Genomic DNA, 19,401 nt, shown 5'->3' on the forward strand with positions numbered 1-19,401 from the left:
ACCCTGCTCCATTACTTGTGATATATTGGACAAAATAACGTTTGTGATTTTAATGCTCTGCATCTTCCACAGCCCCTTGAAACAGAGGCTAGCAAATGTTGTAACTGTAATACACAGAAGGCAGTAAAACAGCACCCAAGGCTGTAGCATGCATATACATGGTAGTCTCTATCCGTTGTCTAGCATGCCTATAATGTGTGCCAATGTTACAATAAAACTTTTTGTGTTAGGATGTATTGTTTGTTACCATTATATCTCATCTTTCCTCCCTCTCCCCACTTCATCCTCACAACAACTCTGTGAGGCAGAGGGAGAGAGGGGCTGGCCCAAGGTGACCCAGAGAGCTTCGTAGCTGACTGACAGTTCAAACTCTGGTCTCCCCATCATAATCCAGCCATTCTACTCTGGCTCACGGTGGCTATTTTATTTGCAGTGCGACTCAGTTCCGGTGGATACAAAAAGGAGAAGAATCAGAAAAGCAAAGCTGGGCAATTGATCATGTGTACATTGGAGAATCCTGCCCAAAACTCTGTGGCGGCCATGGATACTGTACAACCGGAGCCATTTGCATTTGTGATGAAGGATACCAAGGTGTCATGTTCTATTATTATTGTTGTTGTTGTTGTTGTTGTTGTTGTTGTTGTTGTTGTTGTTTAAACCTAGTCCATTGAAACTAACTCAATATTACACAGCAAAATGGGTCTGGAATCCACCATGCTTCAGAGGACGTCTGCTGAGACTCCTAGGCAATGTGTGGCTGGTGCCTGGAAAATTTGGAAATGTGAATACAGAGACCATCTTTCACCTATCAATAATAGTACCTCATGCAGATCTAGCTCCACCTAGTCCCTCCCAAAAAATGTGTACTCGCTTGCACAAATTACAGGCTGCGGTAGCAGACGGTGTGCTAGGGAGGCAGCACTCACCTGATCTCCTGTCACCTGAGCCGCTGTTGCTTACCAGGAAAGAGAGGGATGGGGAGGTCAGCAGAACCAATCTGGTAATTCTGCCAATGTGTTTGCACCATGCTGACACCTACCCTTACCTGCTGTCAGGTGAGTGGCATTGCTCCTTCATGCCATCAGCTACTGACAGGGTGCCTAAAACTCAAATAGCCCTGCAGTTCATATTTATGGAAGCCATTTCTGTTTTCAATTTTGAATTGGAAAAATTCAGTCCTGCAGGGGTGCAGCCTTCCAATGACAATCTATCAAAGCACCAGAATAGCTACGTGAGAACTGCCATTTAAATGATTGGTTAACTACAGTGCTAAGTCCCTCTGTGTGGTTTGGGCGATGTATAGCCCAAACACCATCAGTAATGAGAGAGAAAAATGTGAGGGTTTCCACCACCCCATTATTGGTTGTACTGTTCAGAGGAATTAGTTCTGGGTTCCTCAAATGTGGTGTTCCACATTCAGCGGACTGGTGGGAACAATGCACTCCGATGACTGTCTGTATTAACATTTACTGTATTAACATTTACTCCTAGGGCTGTCTGGGATTAACATTTACTAAGGATAGTGAATTTACCAAAAAGCATATTTACCAATTAATCTGTATTTCCAACATGTGCAAGCATAACCAGCGTCCTATCAACAGTGTTTCTGCTCTGAAAAAGTTATGTCTGTGAATGATGTCGTTTTAGCTGGCAAAGACGAAATCACTAAATAAAATACAATCTCAAGACAAGTATGATGCATTATGGCAACTACTCTTGAATATATGTGTGAAATAAGATGCTTGATCCACCACCATGTATTTATTTTTTATATAGGGCTAAAACTGGGAAAGAAAATATATGGCATTTTTAACATAGGTTATTTGAAAATCAATGAATGTTTATAATTTAATCAGTCTACAAATAAAAGACCCTGTCTCTGAGGACTTACAAGTGACTTTCAGTGTTTTAAAGTGTCGGGAGAGAAGGAGCTTGGTGCACTTCTGTTGTAATATTTCAAGTTGAGCATCAAGAGCTTTCCCTTTCCCTCAGCCCCAAGTTCAAGGACTTCAACTGAAGCACAGGCTTTTCTTAACCATGGACATAAATTCTCCGTTAGAGCATCTCAGTGTTGTCAGCATTGTAATTTTTATTTATTCCTTTTCAGGGGATGACTGCTCTGTTTTCAGCCACGACCTTCCCAGTTATATTAAAGATAATTTTGAATCTGCAAGAGTAACTGAAATAAACTGGGAAACTATCCAGGGTGGGGTTATAGGGAACGGGTGTGGGCAGCTGGCACCGTTTGCACATGGAGATTCTCTGTATTTCAACGGATGCCAGATAAGGCAAGCTGTAACTAAGCCCCTGGATTTGACCCGAGCAAGGTAATTTTGTGTTGCCATGAATCTTAAATATATATTTTTCAATTTGCATGAGAAAGTTAGTGGCATTCAGTGATATTAGGGGTGCAGGTGGAATGAAAATAACCTTAGGAAATAAAATTACAGGGATTGTTTTGCAACATGAGTTGTGTTCTGTTCTTCCCTCCACGCATTTGGCCTAGACCAAATGGTGCTATGGCTAGATGAGCTCACCTCCAACACAGAGGCATTCAGTCAGGCTTCTGAAAAGGGGGACCTACATGCACACATATCACCTTCCAGCTTGAAGTGTCTTTTCCTTGCCTCACAACCCTGAGCAGCTTTTAGGGGAAACCGCTGGAAGAGGGGGTGGATTGTTCCATCTGGCAAGCCGAACTGTTTGCCCTGCTGGGACAATTGCCTTGGCACCACATGGAAATTCCTCCCAAAGAATCTTAACTCTTGTAAGCAGTGGCGTAGCATGGGTTGTCAGTACCCGGGGCAAGGCAAGTAATTTGCGCCCCCTAACCCCCAGATGTTGCACCCGGTGCGGCCGGCCCCCCCTGCACCCCCCAGGCTACGCCACTGCTTGTCAGAGTCAGTTTTATTGTTAGTAGTTTTACTCTTAAGTGTTAGATCATGCAGTAAAGTAATTTCTGTTCTATTCTTTTAACTTCTCCTCGTGGTTTTTCCTCCCCAGCAAAATAATGTTTGTTTTGCAAATCGGAAGCCTTTCTCAAACAGACAGCTGTAACACCAATCTAAGTGATCCTAATACGGTGGACAAGGCAGTGTTACTCCAGTACAGTGTAAATAATGGGATTACATGGCAAGTCATTGCACAACATCAGCCAAAGGACTTTATACAAGCCCAAAGAGTGTCTTACAATGTACCACTGTAAGTACCAAGTAATACTACCAGTCTCTCTTACCGCAGACAATCCATACAAAAGAAACTCAACCACACATTAAAGTAAAAACCAGGCTGGGTGGGGCAGACACTGAAAAGTGAAATGGGTCTTGCCCTGGATGTGACCGTTAAAAGTTCTTTATGAGACACCAGCATTTTTAATTAAAGAATTAAATCCTTTTTTAAAAAAAATTGAACTGTGAAAGAAAGACCTATTATTTTCTGAGCCAATATAGTTTAAAAGTGAAAAATTATGTAGTCTGTATTCACTCGTGACTTTTCCAGAGATATTATAATTTGACAATTTCCCCCACAGATGTTGTTACAATTTCAAGGTGGTCTTTCAGTGGAGTCTGCTGCCCTTTGGAACTGGTAGGGTGGAAAGCAGGAAGGCCAAAAGAGAAGATGGAGATATAGTCAATGGCAGACAGAGCTTCCTAATTCTGGTTTTGTCCCCATCCTCCCCCTTGCAATACTGAGGCTGAGGAGGAAGCTGACAGCCAGCACTACCTGCTAGACTGCTTGTGAGGTGATAGGCAGGTGCAAGCTGGCTGAGGACTGACTGGGCTTGGTGGACAAGCCTCGGCTGCTAGTTCTATGGCAAGTAAATAAAACTGCTAGTTCGGCTGCTAGTTCTATGGCAAGTAAATAAAACTTAGCCTAAGACTTGACATATAGCAGCAAATTCAAGGTTCCCAGCTGGTTACTTGTCTCCAGTGTGCAGGAGTCTGTGGACCTCTTCAAAGAAGTAGCCACAATTGCAACCTGGTTCCAAGATTGGATTTCCCAATCAACTGGGGAAAGGTTACTAGGGGTTTGCAGATAAAAAAGTGATGGGTATAGAAAGGATTAAACACATTTTGTGACTTGCCACTCCTGCGTCTCATCCATCCTGGCTTGTATTATGTGGAATCCCCTGACGTCACAATAGTTGCTAAGACGCAGCTAATTTTAGCTCCTTTGCCTCAAACCACTGCTTTGTGACATTGTAGCTAAAAGTCCATGGGACGTGGGTGGCGCTGTGGGTTAAACCACAGACCCTAGAAGGTTGGCAGTTCGAATCCCCGCAACGGGTTGAGCTCCCGTTGCTCAATCCCAGCTCCTGCCAACCTAGCAGTTCGAAAGCACGTCAAAGTGCAAGTAGATAAATAGGTACCGCTCCGGTGGGAAGGTAAACGGTGTTTCTGTGCACTGCTCTGGTTTTCCAGAAGCGGCTTAGTCATGCTGGCCACATGACCCAGAAGCTGTACGCTGGCTTCCTCAGCCAGTAAAGCGAGATGAGCGCCGCAACCCCAGAGTCGGTCACGACTGGACCTAATGGTCAGGGGTCCCTTTACCTTTACCTTTTAGTTAAAAGTCCATTAATAGGATTGGACCGTCTGACTTTGGCATCCTTATACTAGTATCATAAATGCACCCCACCCTCAAATATTTTTTCAGAACGCTGTTAAGCTTGATAAATCTTGAAATAGCCTGGAAGCACATGGTCGTTCAAACAATGCATATGAGTCTTGTTTCCTGTTTGTTGTTTATTGCCAAACACATTTCAGACTTTCTGCTCTGCATCTCCTGGAACAGACCGTGATATACAGATAAGACTACAAGAGAGCTGTATTGTCCAAGGACCACAAGCTGTACCTCTTCAAGGATAATCCCCCATGCATGCTAAACATCTGCTTGTCTCCTCTCTAACTTCTCCTCCTCTGTCTGCCCCTTTAGGGAGGCACGAATGAAGGGAGTGCTCCTTCGCTGGTGGCAGCCCCGCCACAATGGCACAGGCCATGATCAGTGGGCTCTGGACCACGTAGAAGTTGTTCAGTGAGTATAAAACGTCGCCTCGTATCATCACCACCCTCATCTTGGAAAGTGCTGGTTTTTCCACAGCATGGCACATTTCAGTCTAGTAAGGAGCTCTTCCTAGTTCCAGGAGAGGGTATGTGTTTGAGGTCAGCCGCAGGGTAGAGGAATGCACTGGTACTGTTGTAAATGCAGGAAGGGGAAATGTGGGGTTTAAACTGCTTTTGAATTGCTGATAATTCTGTGCCCCATTGTCCATGGAAGAGGATATGTGTGTTTCAGCAAGTAAGGTGTAAAGCTGAATTGCATTTTGAAGCACACTACAGAACTGTAGTATATGTTGTTCTTCTGCAGTTATAAACACAATTCACCTGTAACGCTAAGACAAACCATGACTTGGTGTAAACAAGCAAATGTGTGGGTTCCTGAAGAGAAGATTGCGGTCACTGTGCTCCTCCTGCAGTCCTGCTGCTGTTAAATTACTCAGGTCTATGGCATGGCTTGGTTTAGCATTGTATTAGTCTTGCTTCAGACTAGCCACAAGTTGTAACCAAGGTTTTGTTCCTGCTTTACTGTTTGTGGATTGGGAGAGACAAAGAACAAACTCAGGTTCATACGTGAAGCTAAGTCAAACCACGACTAGATCCTAAGTAGCACAGCAGAAGCAAGATTTGAGGAGGAGCACCACAGCAACAATCTTTTCTCTGGGAATCCACAAGTTTGTTCATTCAAGCCATGGTTGGCCTAGCATTGCAGGAGAATTGGGCCATATTGCAATTGACTTGGGCTTCAGCTTTAGCAACTAATGCCTTATTCATCCTCCACCTCTTTTCCCCAGTAAGCAGGTGGTGTTCAGAAACAGGGTTCATTATAGCAAGTTTATATGGGTAGACAGCACTACATTCATTTCCCTGCCACAATCTTACCAAGTAAAATGTTTTTGTCCTGTTGATTCTTCCCCTGGCTAAAATGGTCTCACAATCAGAATAACCAGTTTATGCTTATTGCATCACAGAAAGATGACCAACTTTTTCTCTAACAATTTAGTTCCTGACATTCTAGTGTCATGACGGGCTGGGATTCATCGCTCCAGTGATTGGCTGAGAGAGGTGTGCCTTCCCAGTAGATAGGTTCAAATGTTATTTTATTGAAAGCTTTCAAAGTGTAATGGAGAGTGATGGAGCTTGGATTATATCTTCAAACATTTTTGCTCAGCTGTTAAACTATTGGTTTCTTGATTCACATTTAAATTAGGGCTGTGGAAGTATTAATTGGTACACTATTTTACTCAGTAATTATCACTTTTTGTCATATACTGTACTTTATCTGTGAAAAGTGCTAATAGTATGATTGGGTCATGTGCTGGTCCCAATCCAGCTAAAGTTAGTTGTGACTAAAGTCCCCAAGTTATGTCCCATTGAGAGTAACAGGATGTGGGCACAACTAACTTTAAAAAATTCAGAGCCACTGGCTTGGATCTAGACTTGCCCCATGCTCCCCCTACTGCAGTTCCTCCCAACCCAAAGCTGCTCCTGGACATCAGGAGACTCTCCAGAACGCAGCACAGAGGATTAGAGTGGGAGGAAGGAATTGGAGAAAATTGGGTGGAGGTGCCTTGTATGACGACCCCTTACACCCCATCCCATCGCATTCTGAAGAGCTGCTTGACTCTCAGAACCACTGGGGAAGCTTTGGGGAGGCAATTGAGCACTTGTGCAAATCTGGATCCAAGCCATTGTGTTGATGATTTTTTAAATGATGATGAATTAGTTTGAAGAAATATCCTATTGCCATTGAATAGCTTCAAACTGCTGGTTGTATCTTCAGCCGTGGCTGGCTCTGTTAAAGCAAGACTGTAAACTGTCTTTCAAAACCTCAACTTTAGCCTATGGACAGCCCTAATTTAAAGTAGTAAATATGACAATAGCAACTCGGATTACGGCATCTCGATAGTCCTGCTCTAGACTTCACTGCAAGGCACCGTCTTGCATGTCACTCATGCCCACCCCAAGTATTGATTCACGCTTGGCTGCCTTTTGCTTTTTGTCTTTGTTATTTCAAACACACCTTGCTGACTTTGCCTCCATAAAATCAAAATCTTAAGTTTGAAGTAGAAAAAGGAAACAGAGTTTTATTCTTAACTCACCAAGTACATTTGATGCAGATTCTGCACACATAATACACAAATACATTTTTAAAATACTGCATTTTGGGGTATAATATAGGTAGCTTGGGTAAATCCTAACTTTTCAAGATTTTCATCTTTAAAAATTAAGGGGGGGGAGGCAGGGAGGATAGAGCTTTCATATTAAAGTTGGAAAGGATATTTCTTACCATGAAATACTTCAGATTTTTCTATATATGTGCCACTTTCTTCTGCAGAGGCTCACAAAGTGGCTTTTAAAGAATAAGTAAAAAGCAGCATTAAAAACATAATAATTTATTATAATTTTGCACATTGAAGCAACAGTGGCAAAAAAAACAACAACAGGTCAGTCATCTCAATTTCCACAATGAGCTTAACAGAATGTTGGTTTATACCTACCATTGGAAAGTCTTAATAAACTCTCATTGGAAACATCACTAAGATGACCCTTTTCTAATAGTGGACAATCTTACATCAAATAATGGCGTAGCACTGTAAAGTTCTCGTTGTAAATCTTAATTCTATCTATATATGAGGAAAGGCACTTCCTAAGAAGCCAGCTAGATTTCAGGGCAGTCATCCATGGGAATTAATAGAAGAAGAAGCATCTGAACATGTATTAAAGAGAGTTAAGTAAATGAACGTGCTATGGTTAACTTGGATACACAGCATCAGCTAGCTGATCTGTAAGTAGGGCCACTAGATACGAAAGAGGGTTCCTGTACTTATAAAAGCGGTACAGAAGAGAAAATTCCAAGTGCTGCAGCTATTCTTATTTCTGCATGAAAGCTGTCATGTGCAAAAATTCCCTCTTCTACACAACTCTTAAAGGTAGTCCTCCTTGGCCCTGCATCTATAGCCTTCCTGCAGTCTTATTCTAAGGGCTTGTCTCCAATGTATGGCTCCATCAGATAGGTTTTACACAAGCAGGGTGCAGGAACAACCCTTAGGTTTCCAAATTTCCAAATTTTTCATGTTGGTGGAACACTTTTTAGACATGCATCATTTTGCTACACACTAATTCAGTTCTACTAGCAAACCAGGGGTTAAACTAACCTCTTTCCAGCCCCAGGAGGAGCACGGGGAGCGGGTGTGCAACACACTGCAGGCAACACACTAAGGTGCACCGACACACAATTTGGAAAGCTCTGCCTTAGGTTATGCAGCTCCCTTCTGCAACCAGAACCAGAACAAGATCCAGACACATGTCCATTTCATAGGACAAGGTTAGCCAAACATTGCTGGACTACATAAAAAAATTCCTTCCAGTAGCACCTTAAAGACGAACTAAGTTAGTTCTTGGTATGAGCTTTCGTGTGCATGCACACTTCTTCAGATACACTGAAACAGAAGTTGCCAGATCCTTCTATATAGTGAGAAGGTGGGGAGGGGTATTACTCAGAAGGGTGGTGGGAATGGGAGATTGGCAGATAGCTGAGATGAGCCTGTTGACGACTCTTTTGCTCTGTTGACGACTCTATTGCTGGACTACAACTCTTATCTTGAGCATTGACCATGCTTTCTGGGGCAGGTGGGTGTTATAGTCCAGCAACATCTGGAGGGTACCACATTGACCACCCCAGCTACAGAAATATACCCCAGCCACATGATCCACCTACCACAAAAAGGAAGATGGGGGAGGATCTGCAGTGGCACCCACAGTTCCTTATTATTATGCCATTAATTAATCCCTGCTGCTGCCATTCAGTGGCCATTCCATGTTGGCTCCTCCTATCTATGCCAGTAGGAAAATGCCAGCAGGGACTAAAGAACTCTGAGACATTTATCTTTTAAGAGACCATGTCACATAACCCAAACTAGATATGAAGGTGATGTTAGTCATACTCAGAGTAGCCCCACGTAAATGAATGGACACAGTAAACTTATTGCTGTTGGCATCTGTCTGTCTCAGGAGACAATGGAAGAGTGAGCCTTCAGGGGGGGGGGGAGTCAAAAGACAGCCCAATGTTTGTCGCACAGTTTGGCCTTGTGTAGTTGTTTTTGGGTTCACAAATAGCCATTGTGGTGTGGAGCCTGACTGGGAGCATGGTGAGGAAGAGGGAGAGGAGCTTTAACAACAACAACTACTACTACTACTACTACTACTACTACTACTACTACTACCACTACTTATTATTCTTAAAAGTTTATTTACCATCCTTCATCTGAAAACTTTGCTCCCATTATGCTCCTGATCAGAACTGGTCACACCATATCAGCTCTTTGTGATGGGAGGAAAGGTTCCATTGGCATCAAGGACCAACAGGGTGAACAATTATCACATCTAGCTTGGCTCTCTGTCTCTTAAATTATAAGCCCTAGAATTCATTGCATTCTTGATTGTATATATGGTTGGGGGGGAAACATTTTTAGGCAAAACACTCACTTGGACGTGGGGAGGGGGTCTTTTTAGGATAAATCCTTCCTTTCTGGGAAATATTTTTTGCTCTCTACACTCCTATATTTTATCTCCAGGACTAAAACTTGGAATCAACTTTGTATTCTCTGTGCATGTCACTTCTCATTTAGCCAAAGCTCACTGCCTGCTTTGCTATACTGTGGAAACCACACAATTATATATATATATTGCATGTCCATCTTGCATAATCGTTTCTTTGTGAAGAGGGCAAGCCCTTATTAGTGATTTAAGAAACAAAGATGTCAAATGTTACTAATAGCTGAAGGATGGGACACTTGGTCTCCTGTCCTTGTTCAATGACTCCCATCAAAATGTTAACGGCACATGAATTTGGAAGTAGCCCCATAATTCCTTTTACAAATATTATCTTTATCTTTATCAAAATTGGAATCATTATGTTATGACTTTGGGCTTATGGGCATGTTGTTAATCTTTCCATAAATATCACGCTTTTCATTATTAAGATAATTTCACGGTTTTGGCACAAATGATTTTTGAAAATTTTGTTGCAAAGAATCGCCATGCTTTTTCTTAAAAGATTTAGATATGAAATCTAGCTTCTAGCAGTATGAAATTGCATTCATTTCACTAGCCATCTTTCTTTGCTTCATCTCCTAAGCACAGAGCCATTACTATACGTATAGGAAAGTTTATACCTACTCCAGCACAGAAAAGAAACTGTTGAAATATTGCAGCATTATATTAATTTTCTCATTATTTATGTGAACATTCAGCTATGTGGTTGTATTTCTATAACAATTTATACTTGTAAAATTATTTGAATGATGAAATAAGCATTTTTTTAAATCAGAAAGTAATTTGTTCAATTTTTATTTTCAAAAGAGATGAAAAATCCTATATTGCCTCTAAACCTCATCAGTCTTTTATGACTAATCACAGTGCTGCATGCATTGAAATACATTTTCTAATTTGTGTTGTATTTCATTATTTGCTGTCATTGGTTTTACACTAGAGTAAGGTAAGTAAACTTATTACCACAATATCCGTGCAGCCATTATACTTTTACAAATATTCTTTTGCTCACTTAGCTAAGTCTGATTACTGTGGCTTGAAGGTGACAGTGATCAGATTCATTTACACCAGCAAACATGGAAACGTGAACTTCTCTGCCCGTAAAAGGCATAATCCTGTTGTCCTGTGTTGTTTGGTGCCCTTAACAGCTGTAGTCCATCGAAATATGCACCCAAGAGTCTTGTCAAATGCCTCTATTTCAGTCTTCACAGAGTTTCAAAATACAGCATAGAAACTCATTCCATACAGTTTCAAATCTACAAATATAAGCACAGAAGCACATACTGGGCTGCTATAATTCATTTTTATTTTAAATGATCAGTCACATGAGATTAAATAATTTGATGCTGGCTGCTCGCTGCATAGGAAGTATAGTTTGTGACAGAGCACATACTTCCAAGAAACTAAAGCCCCTTCTTCTATTACCCAGGGGGTGGCTGGAAAGTGAGGTCATGCCCTCTCGTCCTAAGCCTAAACATGAGCAGCTTCTTCCACACATCCTCACTGCATACATTCAGGGGGCAAAGTTAGCCGTGCAGTGGGGCTCACATGATTGGATGCTTCTCAAGTGTTCCCTATTTTCCAGGGACATCCCTGATTTAGGAGAAGCCGTCCCGGTTTCTGATTTGATCCCGGAATGTCCCACTTTTCCTTAGGATGTCTCAATTTTTCATTGGAGAAATGTTGGAGGGTATGGCCTTATCCAACCCCTGAGCCATCTGAAGGCAATCCTGTATAGCGAAGTTTGTTAAATGTTTTATTGTTATTTTTATATGTTGGAAGCTGCCCAGAGTGTTTGGGGCAACCCAGTACGATGTGTGGGGTATAAATAGGAAAATTGTCATTATGGAATGGGATGCCCCTATTTTCATCGGAGAAATGTTGGAGAGTATGGGATGAGGGAAGGATCTCTCTACACAGAAAGCTAGTGCGTTAAGGAGACCAGGGGAGAATGTTTCTCCCTTACAAAGAGTTTTCAGTGAGAAGGGGATGTTTTGTTTGGAATTGTGTAGTCATGTGAACCCATTTCTCATCTGAAGTGATATGGACTTTTAGTTTACCATCTCAATGAGAACTAGATCAAAGCCATTTTAAAACAACAGCAGGAAGTTGTGGTAGGTTAGGCAAGAAGAATTTTGGTTTGGGTTTTAATTTTGGTTTTGGCACAGATTGTTACATTCTGTGTGCTGCTGTGGCAATACAGCAATTCATTAAGTTCTTTTATCTTGCTTTGAGATACAGTGGTACCTCTGGTTGCGAACGGGATCTGTTCCGGAGGCCCGTTCGCAACATGAGCAGAACGCAACCTGCGTCTGTGCGTGCACGGATCGCGATTCGCCGCTTCTGCGCATGCGTGTAAAGTCATTTTGCACGTCTGCGCATGCCTGAGTGGCGAAACCCGGAAGTAACTTCTGGGTCGCTGTGGGACGCAACCTGAAAACGCGCAACCTGAAGCAAACATAACATGAGGTATGACTGTACTGGTATTTAAATTTATTTCTCACACATGAGGAACGTTAACTTTTGAGAAGCGTCTTGTCGGAAGAATGCCGGTTCAGACTTTTACCTGTTTGTCTACATAAGCAAGCACATTCATCATCAGGCATGTAATTAAATGGACAAACATAACACGTGAGCCCAGCCATTCTTGACATGGCCAGCAGCAATTCCTGTGATTGTGGTAACTGAATAAAGTGCTACTGCAGTCATGGAACAGTTCAGGGCCGTTAACTCATATGTGGGTGGCTGGCATTAGTGTGTTAATTTTTACTTACAAACACCACCAAAATCCACAATCAGTCCAAAATTGATATGTAGAAAGGAAAGCCTGTGGATCACAGGACCCCACCCTCGCACTTGGGGACATACGGTCTCTCTCTGAATGTACTCAGTGGGATCCCTGGCAATGGATGGTGAGCTCTGCCAAGGGTAGGTTTTGCTCACAGCATCACTGTCATATCATAGACTTTACACTTCCATTTTCAGAATAGACTATCAGTCATTTGTTCATTTGGGAGAAAGTAATGTGGCAGTGTTTATGTACCATCTAGAAGGCAAAAGGGTACATGACCAGACCAGGGCATTAGCTTTAACATATAGGTCATTAATGCCTGTTAGCGATTTGTATCTGCTTCATAGGGGTGGTGCTATGCAACAGAATTAAATAGGGCGGGGGGGGGGGGAATGGTGTGGAAGCATTTCAGTCTTTGTGGACACTACCAGCTCTGATCTTATGGTTTCTAAGATCTACTAAGTAGATTTCAATTAAATAAGAGTAACTGCAAAAGCCAATTACTGCAAAAGGCTTCAAAACCAAAATTAATGAGCCTGACTGTGTTTTTCAGGAGTTGAACAATTATGAGTTTAGCACAATGAAAGCAAAATAATTCTCTGCTTAATGATGTTCTTTATCCATGATACATTTAATTTTCCAGCAGACAGGCTGCTTTGCACTTCTGGTATCTAGTGCTCACTTTAGGAACTTGGCTTATCCTCCAAGGGTACTTATCCACATGTACCTACCACTAATAAAGAAGACAGCACTAGAATATTAACGAAACATTGTGTGACAATGTTCAATTAATGTAAAGCTGTCTTCCTAAACTAAATTGTAATGAAAGCACAATAAGGGTCCCTTGTCTGCTTTACACACCATGGGTACGATCCAAACTTTGCATGCCTAATACAATCCTATATACTCTCTGAGATTAATTCCCAGGTAAGTGTGTACAGGATTGCAGCCAAAGTCTCAGTGAAATCAACAGGACTTGAGCACATAGTAAACTGGAAACTAACAGAACTTAAGGCAGCCTAGCTGGCTCCAGATCACTCCATGCCATGAGTAGCAGCAGCTGTCCAAAATGCTTCAAATTTGGATTGGTTTAGGGTTTTTTAACATAATTTTGTATGAATGTTAATTATCATTTAAAGCAAGATGTGTAGAAGAATGCAACCTGCAGCTTGGGAAGTTCTTTCCAACATATATACAAAGGGACCTTAAGTTCTTCTCTTCCGTCCTCTTTCCATTGAACAGCACTCGCAAACAAAATTACATGATGAATTTTTCACGGCAACATGGGCTCAGGCATTTCTACAACAGAAGACGAAGGTCACTTAGGCGATTCCCGTGAAGGACAAGACATTTCCTTTCTTTCCCAACCTGTGATGTGCCGCTTTCCATTCTTTTCAATCTAGCACTGCCGTCTGGTTTGTCAGGACTTTTTTATTGATGAATATTTTGAAAGCCTCCATCGAGACAGAGCATTACACCACTTTTTTCGCACTGTGATCTAATGAGAAGTGACTTATTTTCTCATAGGTAAATGTTTTTAATGTTGATGTGTCTGTGAAAAATTGTGATCTGTTGTAATACCAGTTACAGTGGCAGTATTGGAAGTAAGCAACTGGTTCTGTTTTTAACAAAAAACAAAACAAGCATACATTTAAGCACAAAAGACTTTTCATATTTTATGTCAGAAACGACAATATTAAGTACAATATTTAACATACTTTGTCACATAGGTATTTAAATGCACTGTATTTCAGCTCTGTATCATATTTTATATGATTAAGTTATCATTGTTTGTTCTCTTTGTATTCAACTTGATACGTTGGCACTGTATTGACTTGTTATAATAATTTGCTGCTGATTTGGGGGCTACATAACTGTCTGATGCTATGAGTAAAGCAAACAAATGCCTAATCAAAAAGTTAATTAACAGACATTGTTGTACAAGACATCATTGTCCTTCATTCTTACTCTTTGATATGTCTGTCAGTTATTGTTTTGTGGGCAAAAAAAAAAATACTTGACATTTAAACCTTTTCTACTAAGCAGATGTGGATAAACACTTTCCCACCCAACCCTCTCCAAACAGAAACTCCTGTTTCCGTGTCCAAAAGTAAAGCAATTCTCTGTGGATGATTTACTTACAGTAACTGCCATTTGGTCTCTGTAGTAATGGAGTGGTTTGTAAAAAGTGAACGTTTCTTCGTGTTTATTTGTGGTTTGTTTCTATTGCGGGTCATGTTTGTATCTTATGATGTTGTATCTACACCAGCAACATAATAATGACCCTACAACCCTAAACTGTCTTATTATCATGAATTAAACATGTTTCACTCTACAGTGAACTGAGCTAAAATTCTATGCTTCAATAAAGATAATGTCAACAAATTATTTATGTGCTACTTTTTTCACAGCTTATTCATTGGGAAGAGGGAGTGATTCAAAGGTATATACACCACACACATTTATGGCCTACAGTTTTCATACCCACAAAATAAGAGGTAATGATTAGGCCTACGTCTGAAAAAGAAGTGATTTTGCACCTAGGTACCTAATGTAAAAGTGCATTGGGAAGAGACCTGGTGGTTTGTTTCACAAAATATTGTGTGCAAGTGCTGTGCGATTGGGAGTGGATATTCACCCGAGAGCTATCTCACTTATGACATTAACATTCTTCACAAAGTTATGCACATAAGTCTGGAATCTACTTCTAACCTCACAATAGGTCGATTTTTTGGGGGGGTGTCATATCTGAAGAGTCCCTTAGCGTAGGAGAAAATGGGTGGTTACATTGGCACAACTCTTTTTGAGGGCTTTAAGTACAAGTGTTGATTCCAAGGTGTGCACACGATGATGAACAAATCCTTCTCTGAAGTTAAGACATACAAACTGTGGCTAGATTTTTCAACGGTCTTAAACAACACTAACACAGATTTTCTTATACTGTATCACTATTAGAGCTTGATTTCCGAAAGACCCTTATGCCCTGTTCTAGCTTCATAGTCTGCCAGATTACCTCAGGTACACGTATGAGACAAGCTCCTCATGCAAGCCAGGCAAAACCCTTCCTTCTCCATGTGTCAGGTGAGCTGCAGTCACATCAGCATACTCTGTCTTGCCTGCATGGTACATCCACATGCCCTTCCCTGGGCTGGCAGCGTATACTACTCTCAACAGATGTCAGAGCTGGTTAATACATAGAACCTGAAAGAATGGGCCACAGAATATACCCCTTTGCAAGGCAAGTCCCCAGGTGGTACAGATACAGCAGCATCAGCTGTCTGTAGTACCACTTACGATTTATTTCCAGTTGGAAGCAGTGCTGGTCTATTCCATAATAAATTTGTTAAGTCTACAGATACCACAAAACACTTTGTTGATTTTCCATTCTCATGTGTGTGTATTGTGTGCATTCATACATGGTACCAGCGGCGTAGCATGGGTTGTCAGCGCCCGGGGCAAGGCAAGTAATTTGCGCCCCCTAACCCCTAACCTGCCGCCGCTGCCAGCTTCTTCTTGCTGCTGCCTGGTCTGGTCTGGTGTGGTTCTCTCCCATGCTCAGCGCTGCGCTGGGCGGCCGCTGCACTGTCCCTCCCCCAGATAGTCCCTCCCTCACTCTCTCTCCGCTCCGCAACGCACGCCTGGCACCCTCCCCCTCCACAGTGGGCGGCGACCCGGCAGCTCGGATCGGATTCGCACAGCCAGCACTGCAGTGAGAGGGAGTGAGTGAGCCAGGTAGGGGCAGAGAGCTGCGAGTGTGAGCGCCCCCCCCCCCAGATGTCTGCTCAACACGCTGGTGGCATTTCTTCTCCCTTCTCCAGGATCAATAAACAGCAATATCAGGAGATACTACTGGGTCCTGAAGTACATTATTATACAGTGCCATAGTTGTGGGACTATAAAAACAGGAGCACTATAAAACATGATAATCTTATCTGCTGGTATTAAAACTTGGCCCAGGAAAGTAGGGTGTTGGCTGAGTTTATTGTTCACTCTGGTCTCTTACGGATTTCCTGTGTTAAAATGCTATAAGGAAGAAATTCCAATACCACAACTATTTTTTTAAAAGGAAAAAATGTGTACAATTTTGCCAAACAACAATCATTTTTCTATTTATGCAGGTAGAGTATGTCATGTATTGTTCAAACAGAGTACACTTGCAGCCATGCAATCAAATGCAATTCTGAAATGTTAATAGTTCTTTCCATTTTCTAAGAACTGGCAGGATTTTTGAGATTCCTAACAAAAGAGCCAGCCTAAGTGGATGAAAGTCAGAGGCATAAGACTCACAAGACATTGCTTAAAAGAAAAGCTCAGAGATAAAGTTAAATCCTGAAAGACGTGCCTAGGCCAACTCACGCCAGGACAGCACAAACAATGAAGTAACCCTGCAAACATTGCTTATTTGAAATTTCCCCCAAGACACACATTCACATTTGATTGTAGATTTTAAAAGGTGTAAGTTTGTTGTATTAATGAAATTAAACATAAATAAAAGGAATTTTAATGCATTTATACAATAAGTCCCATTAACCATTCCATCATTATTATCACATTTAAACTCTGAAATAAAAACAAATTCTGTATGTTGTTTATATTTTTAATGCATGTGTATATTTCCCTACACCATTTTCCTTTTCACAGCTATAAAACTATGGGGCAGCGTCATCCAAAATTACGTACTTGTTATCTGGCAGCTGATAAAGGATCCCCTCTTAGTATGTTTTATGTAGTGTTTTATCAATTTACTCCAAATGTTAGTAATCCACTTCCAAAGCCTGAAACAATTCTAATCCTGACACGAGCAAGGGCTGAGTTTGTATCCCACCAAGTTATACTCAACGCAGACCCAAGTAAATCAGTGAGTTTCTGTTAGCCAAGTTTGTTGATTTCAATGGGTAAGTTGGCTGCAACTGAGTTTTTTTAAAACAAAACAAAACAAACAACTTATAACCTGATATTCAACCCAGTTAAACTGAAGAATATTAATGCAAGCTTGTTTTGTTCCATCCACTTCAACAGTACCTTGCGCCTTGAACCAATAGATACTACTGCTGCTTTTATTATTTAGAAAGTGCCTAACATTTCTAGGTACTATTTTTAAAAAGAACACAGGCCTTGGCTGCAGATCTGCAATCTAACATACATGATACAAAAGGAAAGGATGGGGGTGGGGAAGAAGAAGAAGAGTTTGGATTTGATATCCCGCTTTATCACTACCTGAAGGAGTCTCAAAGCGGCTAACATTCCCCTTTCCCTTCCTCCTTCACAACAAACACTCTGTGAGGTGAGTGGGGCTGAGAGACTTCAGAGAAGTGTGACTGGCCCAAGGTCACCCAGCAGCTGCAGGTGGAGGAGCGGAGATGCGAACCCAGTTCCCCAGATTACGAGTCTATCGCTCTTAACCACTACAATCCTATACATATTTGCCTTTAATACATCTCATGAAACTCAACAAGACTTACTTTAGAATAGACATGCCTAGGATTCAATGGTCAAGGTCCCACTTATTACATCATCATCATCATTGCCAGGTGGGATGGTTTGTGGCGCTAGGCCATAATTGCACCGCAATCCTGGACAGTTCTGGGGGACACTATGCCCGGAAATGATATTTACAGGGAAGGAGCAGCTCAGGGTGAGATACTATTTCAGGTCTAACAGTCCTGAATTAGCTAACTCATGCATATTAAACACGGGGGTATCTTCATGGGAAGGTTCTACCTGCACTATGAAAGGATATCAGTTTTATTCCCATCAATATAAAAAATTCCTTCCAGTAGCACCTTCGAGACCAACTAAGTTTGTTATTGGTATGAGCTTTTGTTGCATGCACACAATACCAATAACAAACTTAGTTGGTCTCCAAGGTGCTACTGGAAGGAATTTTTTAAAATTTTGTTTCGACTACGGCAGACTAACACGGCTACCTAACGGGAAGAGGAGCTTCCCCTCGGCCGAGAAGAAGCTTAGCAAGCCATTTCGGGCGGGAGTCGGAGAAAGAAAGAGAGAGGCCCGGCTTTTACCTCAGGCCCAGCGCCACCGAAGCCGCCTCGAGAGGCATGCTGGGACTTGTAGTTGCCTCCCGCTCCGTCGCTCGTGCCCTGAACGGGCGCGGGAACTACCGGTCCCAGCAGCCCCTGCCACGGGGAATGGGGGGTGAAGAAACCCTAAAGGCCCGCCCTTGATATGTGAGTGTGTGTTTTGGTAATGCCTAATTTTGGGCTGCCGGGAGGAGGAGGAGGAGAGCTCCGGCTGAGGGCGGAGAGTTACCTCAGGTTACCGTTTAACAGGCCGCCTTGGCCGCCGCTCCTGTTGCTACTGGGCTTGGGCGGCGAAGCGACCTCGGGAGGCCGCGAGGAGGCGGAGAAGGTGAGGCGCGAGGAGCGCGAGGCGCCTTTTTAAAATCTTTATTTATTTATTTATTGTATGTTTGTGAGGGAAAGAGGGGTAAAAAAAATAAAATTAAGGCAACGGGGGAAAGGAAGGAGGCGGCGGGTGGTCGAGACTCGGCGGGTTTGGGACCGAATAAGTAAGTAAAATAAGTGAGAAACAGCTTTCGGGACCGCCGCCGCCTCCTCAGAGAGAACGGATTTCGGACCGGCTTTTCAGGTGTGTGCGCGATCCCCTTTTAAGGACCAGCAAAACTTGTCCCGGCAGAGAGGTTAGAAACGGTGCTCCTCCTCTCGCTTGGTCTATTCGCCGGTCAGGCTGTTGCTTTTAAGGAGCAGGGCCAGTTTTTTTTATTTTAAAAAAATGAAATTGGGGTGTGTGAGGAGAAACCTCATTGGGAGAGAGAGGAAGGAAGCCTCCTGATTATTGTTGTTGCTGCTGCTGCTTGTTGTTAGTTTAAATCTGTTTAGTCCCTGCCTGGCGGTGTATCCGAGTCAGGCTTCTTTAGAAAGTCGTGCCTGCAGGAAGCCTTTGCCCTTCTAATGGGCGAGGCTGGTTTGGGGTGTGGAAATGGCCCCGAAGGTTTGTTTTGCAAAGTTCAGGGAGGAACCT

At 42.3% G+C, this 19,401-nt stretch overlaps 2 protein-coding genes across 4 annotated transcripts in view; both read left to right on the plus strand.

Moving 5' to 3' along the window:
* The window catches only part of RELN (reelin), a 311,434-nt gene extending 296,647 nt beyond the window's left edge, over positions 1-14,787 (plus strand). For both annotated transcript variants that reach the window (XM_083463882.1, XM_083463883.1), the window contains 5 exons: positions 434-591; positions 2,108-2,327; positions 3,004-3,201; positions 4,933-5,031; positions 13,642-14,787. In XM_083463882.1, coding sequence (XP_083320008.1) covers positions 434-591; positions 2,108-2,327; positions 3,004-3,201; positions 4,933-5,031; positions 13,642-13,738 — 772 coding nt within the window. In that variant the 3' untranslated portion in view covers positions 13,739-14,787. The remainder of the gene's footprint in view (positions 1-433; positions 592-2,107; positions 2,328-3,003; positions 3,202-4,932; positions 5,032-13,641) is intronic.
* A 3,593-nt stretch (positions 14,788-18,380) lies between these two features.
* Positions 18,381-19,401, plus strand: part of SLC26A5 (solute carrier family 26 member 5) — a 37,557-nt gene continuing 36,536 nt past the window's right edge. The window contains exon 1 of one of the 2 annotated variants that reach the window (XM_083464060.1): positions 18,381-18,587. The gene's annotated coding sequence lies outside the window, so the exon portion shown is untranslated. Of the gene's footprint in view, positions 18,769-19,401 lie in introns of both variants that reach the window. The other variant, XM_083464059.1, reaches the window with a different exon arrangement.

Source organism: Podarcis liolepis, assembly GCF_965112155.1.
Source record: "Podarcis liolepis genome assembly, chromosome: 10".
Lineage (NCBI taxonomy): Eukaryota > Metazoa > Chordata > Lepidosauria > Squamata > Lacertidae > Podarcis > Podarcis liolepis.